Below are 19,013 nucleotides of genomic sequence, written 5' to 3'. Positions count from 1 at the left end.
TGTGAAGTGTTGACCTCTATGTCATGGCCAGCAGTGATGGTGCACATTCATCGCAGTTGGGGTAAGAAGCACCCCGACTTCAGAAACAATCAGATTTTATGTCTTCATGGTGTGTTATCTCAGGACTTTTCCTAAGGTTGTTGAAAGGGTTCGTTCTAGGTCCAAACAAGCAGATCCTGGTTACTAATCATGTTTCCAGAACTCATTGCCTCCTCGTGTCCACCAAACTTTCTTTCTGTGCTTTGTCTCTAATTCCTGTGGACTGCAGGTGTAGCTGGGATACTCAGATTTTCGTGGGGACCCCATATCCAAAGTTGGATACGATGGCCCGGTGGTTGCCATGGAGACCGAGCTGAAGCTACATAACTGAGCATAGCCTCCTAGTGTCAGAAAGTGCCACCTCTTCCTTCAGACACCCACCAAAGGGACCGCTGAGAGGCAGCCCACTGGCAGCTGATGGCAGTCCTCATGCCAATGGCTTTAGTGTGGCTGGGTTATAATAATCTTAAAGAGTGCAGAAGGTTTGCTTCGCCTCTTGCTGACAAAAGCAAAATGTGCTTTTATATTAAATTTTAGAGAGGTTTTAACATCTCATGTTTATGCCCAAGGACTTAGTATGGCCACTTACCCCAGACTTTTGGGACCTTTTCTATCTTTCTTGCCTATTTCATCCACTTCCTTCCCTATGGCTCCTTCTCTTCTTCCCAGTCTTGTCTTTATCACCATCACTGAGACCAAAACAAATGATCAAAACTAAAGTCAGGGACCTCTTCAAAGTAAGGGTTGGAAACAGAAGTGGGTGTGGCCACCTCAAGCCACCCACCTTGGAGATAACCCTTCCAGCACTTCGAAGCAGATGGTCATTCCTACATGATGGACCCTTGTACCTCTGCCCTGCCAGCCTGGGCACTTTATTCCATAGGCGTTTACTTTCTAGACAAGCAGGTATGGCGACTGGAGAGAGGTTGCTGGAATTGGGAGAATCCACACAATTTACCAGCGAAGTAAAAACTTGAGAGTGATGTCTGAGCATGCCTGCCTTTATAATCTGCGTTCATCTTCATCAACACTGTTTCTTGTCCCTGCTGTGAAGGAGGAGCTGGGAAGAGAATGAAGTTTATACCGACGTTTCTTTATTTTCTAGGTTTCCCAGGAACAAGGCTGTAGTTGTTTAATTTATATCGGTACTCTACTGCTCATGCTTCCCTTACTTTGTGAGACGAGTCATTTACTAAATTTTAGTTATTACACTGAATGCTCCCTCTAAACCTACCTAAGGTTGGATTTCTTTCGGCACAAGTCATTTATTCAGTCTTGAAATCCTCCAGGGCTTTATGTGATTTTGTGGAGAATGCACAGTTTACCAGAATTTTCTCCTGAAAATAGAAATTTTACGACCAAACATGGTTCAGTGAATACATATCCAAAATCATAGCCGTGGCATGAGTGAATTCAGAGCTAGCACATCCTCTTGGAGGAGGTTACAGTCGGAAGACTAGTGCCTGAAGTGTGCTAACAGAAGCTAGTATCTCCGATTCTATGGTGGGTCCCAGCCTTCTGTCAGAGACAGTACGCAGTAAAAGCTGCGTGCTCATGTAGCGCTCTCCCACAGACAGAATTTGTAAGCATATTCCTGATTAAAATTCATAGTCAAGTGTTAATGAAAGTAATGTTTTCCCATATGGCATCATCGAGCCCTTGCTGTTCTATACATTTTTCTTTAGATGACTCTATTTACATCTATAAAAAGCTAATGAGCATGATTCTTTCTTAAGTAATTTGTACTTGATTCTGAATACAAGTTTTTGTTCAGATTTTCATATTCTCAGGCCGAATCTCTTGGACATTGACTCTACAGGAAACAAAATAATGAAGCCGTTTCCTAAAAGCTCCACCCAGAGAAGATGAAAAATTTGTTCAGCTCCATCTATTTATGTCCTTCTTTTCAGTTCCTCATGATCTAATGATGACGTTTAAATGTATTTGTATGACTCCGTATTCCATTCATTTATTTATTCAGTCAGTATTCATGAAGGTCATGAGGGAGCCAGTGGTGAGGGGGAGATATAGACACATTCTGTCTTTAAGGAGGTCATAGGCGGGGCTGGGTGGGGAGCGGTGGTGATGATCACTAAGGACAAACAACACGAATATGTTTCTACTTGGCAACTGTGTAGAGTGCCTCGGAAGAGAAGTACAGGTAGGCACAGAGCATGTGCAACAGGGAAGCCGTTGTAGTCAGGGAGTGGGCGTCAGGGAAGGCTTCCTGGAAGAAGTGGCACTTGCAGCGGCCTGAAGGGTGCATGGGAGTTGACTTGGGGAGGGGACGAGTTCTGGGTGGGAGGACAGCACTTACAGAGGTTCTCATTCCTGGACAGGCTTGCCAGGTGTGAAGAAGTGAAGCAAAGAACAACGTGGCCGGGCCCTGCCTTCCATGGTGGGGGCCAGAGGGGAGGGCTGGGTGTCTGGAGAGGTCTATTTGTATGGTCCAGTACTGTTTTCCTGTAGAATTCAGTTCACTGTGAGAGATTTGTAGAATCCAGAGGGAAATGTTTTAGGGGGACTGGTTAATGAAAAGGCTGTTTCTTTACTGAGGATGATCCATAACATTTGAAAGAACTCCTACTGTAAACAACACATGTAAACATAGAGCTTTTTTTTACCTTTTAAGTAGACTTTGTTTTAGAGCTGTTTTAGGTTCACAGCACAATGGAGCGGAAAATACAAAGAGTTCCTGTACACCCTCTGACCCTGTATATGCACAGCCTCTCCTGTTATCACCCTCCCTCCCTGGTGGTACATCTGCTACATTGATGAACCTTCACCGACATGTCTTCATCACCCCAAGTCCATAGTTTACATCAGGGCTCGCTCTTGTACATTTTATGGGTTTGGACCAATGTATAATGTACCCACCATGACAGTATCATACAGAGTGGGTTCAGTGTCCTAAACACTCCTCTGTGCTCTGCCTGTTATCCCTCCCTCCCCTCAACCTCTGACAACCACTGATCCGTTTACTGTCTCCCTAGTTTGGCCTTTTCTAGAATGTCATAGAGTTGGAATCTTACAATATCGTAGCCTTTTCAGATTGACTTCTTTCACTCAGCAATATGCATTTAAGTTCCCTGAGAAATATTTTGAGTAAATGTATAGTTGTGATGATCACTAGCAAAGATTCATTTTAAAAAATATTTTGAGGGCTTCCCTGGTGGCGCAGTGGTTGAGGGTCCGCCTGCCGATGCAGGGGACTCGGGTTCGTGCCCCGGTCCGGGAGGATCCCACATGCCGCGGGGCGGCTGGGCCCGTGAGCCATGGCCGCTGAGCCTGCGCGTCCGGAGCCTGTGCTCCGCAACGGGAGAGGCCACAGCAGTGAGAGGCCCGCGTACCGAAAAAAAAAATTAAAAATAAAAAAATCTGAGCCATGGAAATGCTTAGTCTCAATTTAAGTCTCCTGAACTCCTCTTTTAGCTGTTGAATACATGAGAAACTTTGTGAGTATATCGACAATAGAAAGGAATATCCTTATAACAATAAATGAAATCAACTACTTTATTCCTTAATTCCAAAGTAATAGGAAAATATTCTGGATTAAAATGAACTGCTAAATTCTAATCTATGCCTTCATTTTATTTTTATTTTTATTTATTTTTTTTTTTTTGCGGTACGCGGGCCTCTCACTGTTGTGGCCTCTCCCGTTGCGGAGCACAGGCTCCGGACGCGCAGGCTCAGCGGCCATGGCTCACGGGCCCAGCCGCTCCGCGGCATGTGGGATCCTCCCAGACCGGGGCACGAACCCGTATCCCCTGCATCGGCAGGCGGACTCTCAACCACTGCGCCACCAGGGAGGCCCTATGCCTTCATTTTAAAAACCTTACATTTAACATGAAAAGAAAATGATCGATTGAGTCACCGCTGATTACTTGTGGTTTCATAGGGTTGATTTGTAAAGTTTAGGTCTGTGGTGGGTTTTCTGCAATGGTTTCAACTCAAATGTTCTGTCCTGCTGTTGGGCGGTCACTCAGTGTTGAGTTTCCGAAACCGCACACTGGTTAGTCCTTGTGGCTCTTCCACACCGTCCCCTGCGTATGCTAAAAAACAAGTGGGATCTGTTCTAATTCTCTTTTTTCTTTGCAAACGGTTGTATCTAGATAACTAGTTTTCATCTCTCTTTATCCTTCCCTTGAGGGCTGTCTTTGAGTGAAGTGTTTACTTGAAGCTTTTGAAGAATTGTTTTTCTTAAAGGAAAAAATCAAAAGGCTAGAATGGAGGGACTTTGAAAATATCATTGAAATAGTGTCTGGGTGCAGTTGATTGAACTTATATAGACTCTTTGAAAGTTGGATTGACTGGCATTCATGTTTGATCTAGTTAAACCAATAAAATACAGGATACAATCTTTATATAATTACAAAACTCCCGCTGTCTGATCCTACCTGGAGGTTACAATGATGATTCTAGAGGCAGATGTCTTTCATGCCTAATGTACTTTGTCTCTTTATTTTGCTGGCTTTTAGCCAGAGCGAGACTTTTTTATTTTTGTTGTCAATTGGCTTTACTGGTGAAGGCTATTGTAATCCAACTAAAAACTTCCCCCAGGCGGGATGTTGAAATGTACCAGGTTCTTGTCTTTTTCCATTGCTTTCCTGCTCAAAGAGCATTCCAGGTAAGCAGAGTAGGTGGATGGTGCAATGTACGTGCACACCTGGCCCAGACACAGTGGCTGGAGTTACTCAGCCACTTGATGCCATGAGGCAGGGTTCGTAGAAGTTCTTTGTAGAGATAAATTGTATTGTATGGCCGATGCTGATTGATAAAGGCAAAAGCATAGGGCAGCTGTAATACCTTGACGTGGGTGGGGGGTGGGGATTGTTTGAAGAAACATAGGAAACCCAAAACCCAAAAAGGAAATAGGGTGGAAATGTGTGTGTGTGTGTGTGTGTGTATGTGTAGAAAATTTCTGCAGAGAGAAAACTCCATGAATAAATTCAAAAGACAAATGACACACTGGAAACATTTTACAACACCTATTACAGACAAGTTATTATTAAGTCTAATTGGTACTAATAGCTGCTACAATTGCTAAGAAAAGAGTAAACCATCCAAAACAGAAATGGTAAAATGCATAGACAGTTCACCGTAAAGGAAATACAAATGGCCAATCAAAGGCAATTAAAGCAATTGCTGTCTCATCACATTGGCAAACATTGGAAACTTGCTACCACCCAGGGAAGAATCCATGGTAATTCCCCTGCCCCCCTCCCACCCCGCAAGCCTCAGTAATAAGATGGAACCGTTTAGCATAGGATGAGGGCTACACACAGGAGTTGGGAGACTGTAAGTCCAGGATTACTCCTCAGAACAAACCTAATGGCAGACAAAGAAAGTGACATCAATAATCACAATGGCCTTTAAAAAAACCTTTTTTTTTTTACATCTAACTCTGTGCCAAATGTTTTGCTAAATACTTTGCATGGATTACCTTTTTAATCTTCCCAAGCAAACTGTGACATACTATCTTCAGTAATGAAAAAAGAAATGATTATAATCACAATCATCTTTCATGACTGCTCGCTGTTGCCCCGAATATTTCTTTCTAATGACAGCTTTTCATTTTATGATTAATGGGAAATTTTGCTTAAAATGAAAACGCTTTGGTTGAGGAGATGCATTGTTATAAACTCCCAATAAAATGTAGACAACAGATGGGCTTTGTGGCCATTGGGGTATACGAGCCAATAGGACAGGGAACACTGTTTCAGCATGGGAGGGGGCAGCAGAGTTGGCATTTGCTGGGCGGCTGAAGACAGGCTTTGCTGGATTCTTTTATTGTTGAGGTTGGACCATTTCATCTACAAAGGGAACAAAAGGATTCTAACCAAGGTGTGCCATGAACAGAGCGTCTCACAGATCTAATCCTCTTTTTTTTTTTTTTTAAACCCTCTGACATGTACTAAATAAAATACTTTATTTCCAATAAGTCAAAATCCACTGTAATCTGCTTTCTACCTATTCAGCCGACCTCCTCTCCTATTGTCTGCTCCAGCCCATCCATCCGATCTGCTGTTCCCTGAGCTTACAGCGTTCAGGACTGTCTAGACCAATTCTACTCTCCTTCCAAGACTATAAACCTGGAGATTCCTTCACAGCCCACTGTAAATCTCACCCTGTGTCTCACTCAGCTTTCCTCGCTGGGGTACTCACGGTGGAGTTAACCACTGGCTTCAGGATGTCCGTATTTTAGTTGTCGTCTTTGCCTCCCAGTTTCTTAAGTAGAAAATGGGTAAATGAAACTTGTGTCGTATACAGGATGATGATATGGGGCTGAATATGTCCAGCACCAGAGCGAGTGCCTGTTCTACAGATGTGGACAGTCATGCAATCATGGTAATATTTATAGATAATAATTGGGTCAGTGGCATATTACCCCACGGGTAATATTTTTGTCAGCCACTAATTGGGGGCAGGCAGCAGTTGCCACGCCTACTTTTGCAGGCCCAGTCACCTTTGCGTGGCCTTTGGTGGAGGCCACCTCTGTGAGAACCAGGAGCTGGTCCAGTGGCTCGTGTGAAACTTTGAAGCAGAGAACAAACAGGAAGGCCGGTCTGCTGGACCACCTCTAGCTGAGGAGCAAAGGCTTAGGTCAAAGAAAACAGATGCTACAGCAGCAGAGCGTGTGATACATCTCTTAGGAGCAGTGCAGCAAATGCAGAGAGGCAGACATCCAGAGGTCCTGCCCATCTCTCCAGGAAAAGGAAGACCTGGAAGGGAAGGAGGTGGAAGCTGGTCCGAGGTCCAGGCTCCCAGAGCAAGGGGCCGGACCCTCTGACCTGACACAGGGAGGCAGAAGGTCCTCAGACCTGGTGCAGGAGGTTGTCAGGATGTGGCCCTGACCTAGTCTCAGATTGGTGTCCATTCACTTCAGCCCTGAGTCTCTTTAGAAGGAACCTCACTGGTTCCCATCTCTGGGCTGTGAGCACAGAGCACTGAAGTTGGGGCCAGGATGTTCTCTGACAGACGTGGTCCTCGGAAGTCCCAGCAGGACCCAACCCCGCATGGACCAGAGACCCTTCCGGGAAAAGACAAGGAGGGTGGACATTCTCCCAAAGCTGCCCTGGACCCTGTTGTCAGCTTTCCTGTGATAATATACTCCTCAACGTTTGGCCCCTGCTTTTTGTTGCAGTTGTCACCCTATTTATGACCGACAGCTCAGTCTGCCTAACCCCCTCTGTGAACTTTGAGTGTGTCACCAGGCCCAGGGCTCCCTTTCTGAAACACCAATTTGCCCGTCATGCCCTCTTTCTTGCACCCTTTTTACTAACACGTCATTTCCAGTAATTAAACCATGTCCACTGTTTGTCCAGCTTTGGCCTCTGCCCAGTCTAATTATTTCTCTGATGTCAGCCTTGCCAAAGATCATACTTAACCTCAGCCCAGGCTGTTCATATACTGCTCCAGCTTCAGCCCTTGTTTGTCGGACTGATGTACAATGATATGTAGAGATAAGGGCCCCCTGAAGATGTGTGGCCCTTATTAAGGGGATGAGTAGGTTGATACTAGATTATCTAGAATTGCAGAGATTTTCAGCAATTTGGGGGAGTTAAGACTGTAAAGGAGAAAGTTAGGGCCGCATGGTGCAGAGATTTAATAGCTGAAGCCTTACTGTGGGACTGAGATTTATAGCCAAGTGATTTTTAGATAGGAGAGGAAAATTTCTTTTTTTTTTTTTTTTTTTTTTTTTTGCAGTACGCGGGCCTCTCACTGTTGTGGCCACTCCCGCTGCAGAGCACAGGCTCCGGACGCGCAGGCCCAGCGGCCATGGCTCACGGGCCCAGCCGCTCCGCGGCATGTGGGATCTTCCCAGACCGGGGCACGAACCCGTATCCCCTGCATCGGCAGGCGGACTCTCAACCACTGCGCCACCAGGGAAGCCCAGGAGAGGAAAATTTCTAATCCTAAACAGTTGAGATCTACCCAGTGGTTTTGGGAATCCTGTAGTATTAAGATATATTATTGTGAATGGAAGAGCAAATATCCATACAATGGAACGTGACAACGAAAAAGAATGAAGTATTGACATATATGACAATATGGATGAAGCAAAAATAGTATATCATTTAACATCATGTAAAACATTATGAAATGAAAGAAGTCGGACACAGAAGACTACATATTGTATGATTCCGTTTATAAGAAGTATCCAGAGTAGGTAAATTTATAGAGAAAGAAAGTACGTTCGTGGTGGCCAGGACCTGGGTGGAAGGACTGCTAATGGGTACTGCTTTCTGTCAGGGGTGATGAGAAAGTTCAGAAATTACTGGTGATGGTCGCACAACCTTTCTTCTGAAAACCACTGAGTTATATGATTAACTTTTGTGTTTGTGAATTAGATAAGAATAAACGTGTAATAAGAGTATTTTTCAAAAGATATATCATTGGTTCAATTTTTTGGTTTTTTTTTTTATAGTGTTTATTTTTGTTGACAGTTTATTTATTTATTTATTTATGGCTGTGTTGGGTCTTCATTTCTGTGCGAGGGCTTTCTCTAGTTGTGGCAAACGGGGGCCACTCTTCATCGCGGTGCGTGGGCCTCTCACTATTGTGGCCTCTCTTGTTGCGGAGCACAGTCTCCAGATGCGCAGGCTCAGTAACTGTGGCTCACGGGCCCAGTTGCTCTGCGACATGTGGGATCTTCCCAGACCAGGGCTCGAACCCGTGTCCCCTGCATTGGCAGGCAGATTCTCAACCACTGCGCCACCAAGGAAGCCCCTCAATGTTCTTTTAACTGCAAACAAAGGTGATACTATTCTGTTCATACCGATGTTCTTAAAAGTTTAGGCATTCATACATAGGAAATGGACTACTTTATCTCATACCCAACCTTGAACTTCAAAGAACAAGAGGCCACAGCATCTTAATTTTTGGGTGACTGTTTCTGTTATCTGTTACAACCACCCCAGCCTAGAACAATCTGATGTAAATATCACAGTCCAACCATCACCAAAATTTTAGTCATGTAGAATGACAAGTTTCAAGCAGAAATTCAAATACTAGGGATAATAAATCATAGTCCTACAAAACTATATTCAAAAAGATACAGGCATCCCTATCTTCATAGCAGCACTATTTATAATAGCCAAGACATGGAAGCAACCTAAGTATCCATCGACAGATGAATGGATAAGGAAGATGTGGTACATATATACAATGGAATACTACTCAGCCATAAAAAAGAAGGAAACAGTGCCATTTGCAGCAACATGGATGGACCTAGAGATTATCATACTAAGTGAAGTAAGTCAAAGGCAAATACCACAGGATATCACTTATATGTAGAATCTAAAATGTGACACAAATGAACTTATCTACAACACAGAAACAGACTCACAGACAGAGAGAACAGACTTGTCGTTGCCAAGGGGGGAGGGGTGTTGGGGACGGGAAGGATTGGGAGTTTGGGGTTAGGAGATGCAAACTATTGTATATAGAGAATGGATAAACAACAAGGTCTTACTGTAGAGTACAGGGAACTCTATTCAATATCCTGTGATAAACCATTACTGGAAAAGAATATGAAAAAGAATGTATATATTTATATAACTGAATCACTTTGCTGGACAGCAGAAATTAACACAACATTGTAAATCAACTATACTTCAATAAAATACATTTTAATAAACAAATAAATCCTAGTCCTAGTATTTGGTACATGTTGAGTAGCTGTCAAGCTGTGCGAAGTGGATTGTGTCTCACTTAGTTATCCCACTGACCTCATGCAGAAGGTATTGTCCTTATGCTTTGCAGACAGATACAGACTGAGGGACAGACATAGTAAGCCCCTTGTCCAGAGTCACACATCCCAGTGAAAGGGAAAAAGGAGGTTTTTCCCATGGGATTTGACTTCCAGGCTCAAACACTTATTACTGAATTGGTTAAAATTGAAAGCCTCCAGGATGCCAACTTGTACATTTACCACAGGTACTCACTACGGAAGAACCGTCTAGCGGTCATTTTCCTGTTGGTCTGTATTCTGTTGCTCAGCACACCCGAGAGATGGCTCAGACACTTTTCCTTTTGAAACACCTTGAAATCTTCATTATTTTATATGTATTTGTATCATAAAGTCCAGGGCAAAAAATGATATCCTATTTTAGGAAGAGGGACATATATCAGGGTGCCAAAATTGGTCTTTCATTAATGCAGGTATTTTAAAATGATATTAATACACACAGGTGTATGTAGATTTCAAGTAGAAAATTATTTAATGAGTCAATATTTCTTTCTCTTTTTGCAGAACAATGGTTCCCTGGTTTGGTGCCAGAATCACAAGCAATGTTCTAAGGTACGTTCCCTACAACTATATCAGTATTTTAAAAAACGTTTCATTTTGTAACAACTGTAGAGTCACAGGACGTTGCCAAGCTAGTACAGAGAAATCACATGTACTCTTCACTCATTTCCCACCAGCGGTTACCCTTTACGTATATGTAGAACAATATCACAAGCAGAAAATTGCCTTGGTACAAGGTATGTATATAGTTCTATGAGATTTTATCACATGTATGGATTTAGTTAGTGTAGCCACCACTGCAATCGAGGTACATATATCAACATTACTGTATACTACCTTATTTCTCTCTTTATTCTTGAATTATTTCAATCAAAAGTATTTTTAAGGAGAAAACATCTCTGATTACACGAGAAGATTTAATGCATTCTCCTTACGCCTAAGTTGTTTTGTATGCATTTATTGTGTTTGTGTGTGGGAATTGCTCATTTGCTAATCTGATTCTTTAACTAAGCAGTCTCTTTTCTATCTTGGAGTATTTCTTGTTGCACACACATGCTCTAAAGTTATCATTATACTCATTCATATGTTTCATAGCATAGATTTCTTACCTCAGTCCCCAAATATCACCATCTTTAAATATATTTATATGTTTATAGAGAGAGTATATATGTATGTATATGCTTTAGCTCCAGTCTCAAAGTCGGTTTTATATTCAGAATACTGCAGCACTTTGGGATTGTAATAGCGTTTGATGAGATTTCTTTCATGGTTACGACTATTAGACTGAACATTGAAGCATTCCTTTATTTTACAACCAAAATTTCATCTGAGCAATACACGATAATATGAAACAGCATATTTATGAAGAACATTATTAGTTTGAAGGGTCTTTCAAACAAATTATCTCAAAGTAAATGATTGTAGAATAATGTTCCTAAACCTAAAACTTCACTATAATGATACATTCTGACATTCATGCATGCGTTGTGTCATTTAATCCGCATGAGCGTTATTAAAAACAGAACAGAATTATTATGTGAATGTGAAATAATTTGGTGAAAACAAACTTTGCTTAGTTCTGACTCTCTAGATCCTGGGCAGAAATGAAATGTCTGGTTTATGATCCTTTTACTCTTTTTATATAATATCATACATATTTGCTCTGATTAGAGATTTTCTGCTTATCTATTATATTAATTGTTCTTCAGTTGGTGTTTTGGGTAATTTGTTTATGTCATCACTCCAGGAGAAGATATATATGTGTGTGTGTGTGTGTGTGTGTGTATTTATATGAATGTATGGCTATGAGGCTGACTAAATTTCATAAGTAGTGTTTTTGTCCAGTTTTGTTCGTTGGGTATTACTTGAATGATAATTTGTTGTATGAGTATTATTTCTCATAAGCACCTCTTTTCTCCTTATGCCATCAAGAAATTAATTTTTTTTTACACACTTGAAATTTGAGTGGGACACATTCATTTAAACTGCTTTTAAAATATCCTAATTAAAGAACATTGCAGCCCTAGGGAATACAGATTGTTAAACCATATTTTGTAATTGAATGATCAAGGCTGACATGAGAGACTGAACTTGACAAGAAAAGAAATCAGTTCCTTTTGCCTGAAAGCGGAAATGAATCAGTAAGTCATAGATAACTTCAACAGAAACTTTGGAATATATTACAAAGCCAACATAAATTTAAGGGTTGTCTTTAGTCTGAATACTTGGGGATGAATCTTACATGTTAATCACAGTTTATCTCTTTTGGATATTATCACCATGGGATACATTTGCAGATAATTACAGTTTGCACTTCTTCTGAGATTCATGAAGCATTGTGTAGGCTTTTCCTTTGCTTTTTAGGTTAATGAGGTGAAGGGTGAGCGGTGGTAACTCCATTTTACACATGGGGAAATTCAGGCACATACGTATTGGATAATGTCCTGGAATCACTCAGCCAATCAGTAGAGGTAAACTAAAGTTTGGAATGCCATCTCCTAGGCTGTGTTGTATAGAGACCAACAACTTGAAAAACCGTTGTGAGCAAATATTGGGACCGAAGAGTAAAAACACCTCACCAAATCAAGAAGTAATGCTGATGATATAACTTTCTGAATATATGTTAAAAGATAAAGTTCACATAACATTTTATAGAAAGTACGCACTTTCTAATTCGTTCTCGTTGTGTTTGCAAAGCCCATCACCTTCAGGATCCCCCCAGAAGGTGAGTTCTTCTTCCCGTCTAACTGCCTGCCTTGTCCAATCTGCCATCATCTCTTGCCTGGACCAATCCAGGAGCATCCTCTTGGGTCTCCCAGCTTCTACTGCACCCACGTGGCTGCTGGAAAGACCCTTTAAACATATAAGCTGAATCTTGCTGCTGTCTGCCTCACACCTTTTAATATCTTCCTACCTCACTCAGTCTAAGACATCGATCGGCCCTGTCTTGTCTGCCTGTGTTCTCTCTCCAACTTTCTCCTTTGCTTTACCCCCATCAAGCCTGCTTTTCCCTCCACCAGAAGGCTCCTTCCGCAGTCACCCAGCTCACCACACCCCATTCACGTCTCAGCACAAAGGCCACCTTCTCAGCCTTGCCCTCCCAGGTCACCTCCCACCCATTTACACACTTCCTCGGCCGTATATTATACCCGCACGACATTATATAGTTGTTCCTTTATCTCTGAGAGTCTGTCTCCTTCACCAGAAAGTAAGCTCCGAGGGGCATTGACTGAGTTGTCTTTGTTCACTGTGGTATTTTCAAGCCTAGAATGGTGTTTGGCACAGAGTAGTTGCTCCCCTAATATTTGTGAATGAATCCATGAATGAAGTCCATACAGTACATTTTCTTCCTCCCCCAGAGTACATCACTACTGTATTACCTTCAGGAAAAAGGTTATAATCCATTTTGTATCCATGTAACTTAGCATGATTATTTATTATTAATTAGGAAAATCTTCCTCCTATAATGAAGCCAGTACTATGAAGTCAGGGGTCTTTGGCATCATTTAGCTCCTAGATGATGTAGAGCAGTGACTCACTGTCCTGCATGGTTTGAGGCCAGTGGTTCTCAAGCTGGAGCGATTCTGCTCCCAAGGGGTCATTTGGCAATGGCGGGAGACATTTGTGGTTGTCACTACTGCCATCTAGTGGGTGGAGGTCAGAAATGCTGACAAACTACAATGCACAGGACGCCCTCACAGTGAAGAAGCTGTAAGCTCAATAGCGCCGCGGGAGGTTGAAAAACCCTGGTCTGTGCATGTTGCGAGTTATAAAGGAATTGAAGAACACACTCCTATTCTCAGCAGTTTTACTTTATTATATGAAGGAAAATAAACATATAACTTACCGAGCATGTGGTACGCGCCAAGCACCTTTTCAGGGGCTCATTATATGTTAGGAGTTCTACTGCTCATCATATACAATTTCTTTATTTTAATATATTTATTTATTTATTTTTGGCTGCGTTGGGTCTTCGTTGCTGCGCACGGGCTTTCTCTAGTTACGGCGAGTGGGGGCTACTCTTCATTGCAATGCGCGGGCTTCTCATTGCGGTGGCTTCTCTTGTTGTGGAGCACGGGCTCTAGGCACGTGGGCTCAGTAGTTGTGGCTCGTGGGCTCTAGAGCACAGGCTCAGTAGTTGTGGCGCCTGGGCTTTGTTGCTCTGCGGCATGTGGGATCTTCCAGGACCAGGGCTCAAACCCATGTCCCCTGCATTGGCAGGCGGATTCTTAACCACTGCACCACCAGGGAAGTCCACATCATATACAATTTCTGTAAAAGGCCAGATAGTAAATATTTCCATCTTTGTAGCCCATAAAGTCTCTGTGGCAACTACTCATGTGGCCACTCTAGCATGAAATCAGTGATAGATAGTACCTAAACAAAGGACAGTGGCTGTGTTCCAGTAAAGCTTTATGTTTGGACACTGGAATTTGAATTTCATGTAATGTTCATGTCATGAAATTTTATTATCCTTCCCAACCATTAAAAAATGTAAGAACCATTCTTTGCCTGCTGGCTGTACACAAACAAGTGCCAGGCTGGATTTGCCCATTTGCCAGAGTTTGCCATTGCATTCACATATGCAAAATCAGTCAAAAACAAAACAGTAAAGTTGCATTTGTCTCTCAATACAAAGACATATCTTGATGTATTCAAACTAAAAGATGGACAGTTTCTAGCTTCCTGTGTGGAACATTTTTGGTCAGCTTGCGAGGATTTGTTGATTGAATGAAGGAATGGTAAACAACAGTAAGAAAACATCAAATCACAATTAATTTTTGAAAATTCAGTGTTAAAACGCAATTATTAGAGCCAGTAAAAATTGTGGAGCACTTTAAGATGGGCAAAATGATGGCTGGATGTCCCCTCTTGCACCCTTGCAGGTTATCTGCATTGTTCATTGTCTTTGAGCTATTTTCTTACTCTGTAAATGTAGAAAGCTGATAATAATGCAGATGATTCTTGTCCATGGAAATGCAAATGGTTGTGTGCAGTGTATTGCAGTTGATGCTTCCCCCATCAATAGACCGTTTTGCATCTAGTTGTAAATCCATTTTAGCATTTGTTTTTGTGTGTGAATATATTTATATTTGTATTTCTTGGATTTCTCCTTTGAACCACATGTAACATACTACTGGTTCTTGCAGTGTTTCATGAGTTAAATCTTTGAGACTTGTTCATTTTATATTTGCATGTGAGTCATGCATTTACTTTATAAAATAAGCATCCTTTGACCTTACGCTGCTCAGTTACCCTTCTAAACATTGCATCTGAGAATGGCATTCTTGTTGACACGCACCCCTGTCTGGGGAGCAGGCATGCTCATCCTTCTCCTTTTGGGTGTTATAACTCACTCACTTGACTTTTGTTTCCCATTTGGTTGTGAGGATTTGAGTTGAGAAGCAGTAATTTAGGGCTCAATCTTGGTGTGGTGGCATGTTGCTTTGATCTCAGTGGGAGTTCGGTTCTTATAAGGGGTATAACTCCAGATTCTTAGTGATTTTCCAGGTTTATTCAGAGCCAAATTTAGAGGTGAGGAAGATTGGTTTTGCTTGTATGAACATATGGACAGTTTCATTTGACATCTCTGAAATTGATTGGATAAAGGTCAAACCCCAGAAACATAACTGAATGTGACCGTTGAAGGTTTTTGTGTTGTGTTAGATGCTTTCTATGATTTATGTGGTAATGACAGTAAATCCATAGAGCCCCAGGAAAATACATCTTAAGGAGGAAAATGAAAACTCAGGCACCCATGGAAATGCGCTATGTCCAAACACCCAAAGAACCAAAGTCGAACAGTTTATTTTCTATAATATTCTAGTATCCAACAGTTTGAAATTTCAGTTGTTTTATATCCTTTAAAACATTTAAAGCCTATTGTAATACTTACTGATATTCCTACAGTGTTCCCTGACTTTGTGTAATCAACTTCAAGGACAAAGTTGATGTATATCGAGCATCTCTTGTCCAGCATACTGATATCTTTTGGGAGGTACCAATTATTTCATAGGCAAAGCCACCACTGACATTGATTGTCAAGAAAAGTTGTAGGTTTGTGCCACTGGAGGAGTAGAAAGCTTCTCCAATATTTTAATTAATTCCCTTTATTTTGGATACCAATGTTATTATTTTCATAAGTAATGATCATGATATTATTTCTAAGTAAATGGGATGTGATAATCTAGGAAGAGAAGAGAAATATTCTATTTCCTTACACCAGTGGAATTAAAATGTGTATGGAATGCATATGAAAAGAAATTGTGAGGTGTGTGAAAGTTTGGCTAGTGTTCTTTTGAAATACCAGTCTGTACATGCAGTATTGTACTAGCATGATGAATAAAAATTGTCAAATGCACATTTGTTAGACTATCCAATAACATCATGCCAGTACATGGCGTGATTTTAAGTATCCCAAAGGCCATTATGTGCTTTTGTGCTTACCAGGAGATGAAGTCTGTCCTCTGGGAGACCTGAGCTCTTGGATTTCCTGGTCTCCATGCAGCTGAAAAATCACATCATCAGCAACCTTGAGTCAGGGGTCCATGTGTAACTGCATTCTAAAGTACTCCATCCAGTGTCCCTGTAGGGGAACATTCAAGTCGGTATCATCTCTGAGGTGAAGGCAGAAATGGAGAAAAAAAGAAAGGACAAAGTGAGAGAATGTGGAGCAACAGATAAAAACAAAAAGAACTTACAAATGGGGGAGCTAAATGAATACCTAGTGTCCAAACTTCATTTCTGAAGTGGTAGGTGCTGAGGTTTGTGAGAATCAGCGAAGGCTCCCATCAGGGTCCCTGCTAGGGCTCAGGCAGGTGGATCGGTGAGTTGATGATTTTAACAATGAGAGATTTGCCATCTGTCACCGCCTCCTGGAATGCAAGCTCACAGCTCTAATTGGAGCCTTCAGCATGGAAGGCAGCCTGAACTGGTGTCACTGATTTGCTTTCCCTCACACTGTCATTCTTATGATAAGTGTTTTCTGCCCTCACGCTGGGAACTTTTATCAAACATATTAGTGTGCTTTGGGGCGATCATTAGCCATCAGTAGCTGGAACATTCCAGGGTGTTTTTAGCCTGGAAACTAGCCTGTGTGCTGCAGTAACTTGCAAAGCTTGGCCAGGCTCACAGCACAATCAATATTTAAGGAAAAGAACAGGTTCGTATTTGGATGTAAATCCAACATGTTGATATGTTAATAGCCCATCGTGTTTCTGATTTTCCATATCAGTTTTTACGGATGCGAAAGACTTCCACCTGCTGTAAACTTCAAAGCAAAGATATGTGGAGGGGAAAAAACATCTGTATACAAGTCTTTATCCTCACCCCTTCCTCAGCTCTTCCTATTAATTTCTCCTTCCATCTGATGAAAGAAGATGCCAACGAAATCTCTTATTTGGTTCATGACTGATCAAGGGTTCTTGAAAGCTGGCTTTAGAAAGGGGATGCACTTTGAACATATGAAACACATATACATCAGGATGCGTCACATGGTGATTATGGTCTGACAGACGTTTTGAAGTTGTATTCATCAGAAGGTACACAGAGGAGCCTGGATGAGCTCCGATTGCTTGAAGATGCTGGGTTTGAGCTGGCAACTGGCAAAGAGCACCAGTGTCGATTGAAGGATGGGAATGGTCGTGTTTTAGAAAGAAGATAGACTTGGACTTCAGTAAGCTGGGGAGGGCAGAATTTGTGGGCACTGAATACGTCATTGTGCTGAGTTGCCCTGCCTTCTCCAAGGAGAAGTAGTCTCCCCTGAGGTGAAAACTCTCACTTGAATTTGGGGGGGGCGGTCAGCATTTGTTTTTCTATGTTCATGATTGTGACCCCATCCTGTAGGTAATCCTTGACATGAGGGTCAAGTTGTTCTACCGAATCATACACAGGAATTCCTCTTAGAAGCCTAATATGTGTTGGTACATGGTCTGACTTGGAAACATTATTGCTTTATGTTTGTAAAAGAGCAGTTGTTATAGGGAAATAAATCTAGGTATTAATTTCAACTCTGTTTTTACTACCTGACACTCTCTTTACTAGGAGATGCTCTTGTGTCTAATCTGCCTAAAGAAGGAATATAGGCTAATTATTTGAAAAATTAATTTTCCTTTCTCAAGATTTCTCACTTTTTATCTATTTGATGTGGAAGAACTTCCTTCATCCTATAAATAATCACATTCAGTTACCTTAGTTTATTTGTTTTCTAATCTTTGGGGTCATAGGACTTTCTGTAAGATTCATTGCTCAAAGCATGACGTTCTTTGGGTGATGTTGTTACTGAACCAAAAACTTGGGTCTGATTGCCTGTGCAGTAAACCCAATCTACTGACACTGGGTTGTGGTGAAGGGAAGTGTAGTGTTGATTGCAAGGCCAAGAAAGGAGCATGGACAGCTCGTGCTCAGAAGACCCAAACTCCCTGATGGCTTTCAGGGAAACGTTTTTAATGACTCGGTGAGGAGAAGGGTTGCAGGTGTATGATCAGCTTGTGGACATAATTTTATGGGTTGGCGGTGAGGTAATCTGGTGGTATTTTGGGAGTCAACGTCATCAACCTTCTGGTTCCAGCTGGTCTGGGGTCTACCTGCTTGTGGTCAACGTGAAGTTAACTTCTTCCACCTGGTGGGGGTTTCAGTATCTCCAAAACAGCCGAAGGACATGGCTCAGAATATTATCTATAGCCCTTGAGAAGGAAACAAATGTCCTTGATTTTGTTTAATGGCTAAACTATTATTTTGTCTTGCTTGACTGTTTTCCTTTGTTTCTGCATTTTTCACTTCTCAGATTAAATTTGTTCTTTGGAACTCAGGGAAAGCCTAGGAGGCTAAAGTTTTTCTACAAACAAGAGGAATGCAGAGGACATGGGGGGATGGTCTGTCCTGGGAAGGTCCCACAGGGTGCTGCTTGGTTATAATATGAAGTGTGTGTGTGTGTGTGTGTGTGTGTGTGTGTGTGTTTAATGGCTAAGCTGGGCATTTGTTCTAAACTCTTTTTCAGCCTAAAATTACCGTAGCTGTGCATGGGATCTACCATTGAGTTTGTACCTTTTGTTTTCTTCTGGGTTGGAAGAGAACATTTTTCCTAAGGAGGATCTTTATCAAGTACTCCCTTCATCTTCTTTGGTGCGTGTCTAGGCAGAGTTAGGATGACGTTTTTATTCAAGCAGTCATCCTCATTAGGATCTGTAATTTTTGCTGTGGATGTCGGAGCTAACAGCAGTTC

The 19,013-nt window shown here is 41.8% G+C and overlaps 1 protein-coding gene across 1 annotated transcript in view; it reads left to right on the top strand.

Annotated features, from left to right (window-relative positions):
* The window catches only part of ANOS1 (anosmin 1), a gene marked incomplete at both ends in the record, with an annotated part of 191,849 nt that overhangs the window by 28,929 nt on the left and 143,907 nt on the right, over positions 1 to 19,013 (top strand). The window contains one exon of the mRNA XM_079727038.1: positions 10,295 to 10,342. Coding sequence (XP_079583164.1) covers positions 10,295 to 10,342 — 48 coding nt within the window. The remainder of the gene's footprint in view (positions 1 to 10,294; positions 10,343 to 19,013) is intronic.

This window comes from Hyperoodon ampullatus (assembly GCF_949752795.1).
Source record: "Hyperoodon ampullatus genome assembly, chromosome: X".
Classification (NCBI taxonomy): Eukaryota; Metazoa; Chordata; class Mammalia; order Artiodactyla; family Ziphiidae; genus Hyperoodon; species Hyperoodon ampullatus.
Note: the sequence above shows the minus strand (reverse complement) of the source record. Positions and strands in the feature narration are given on the sequence as shown.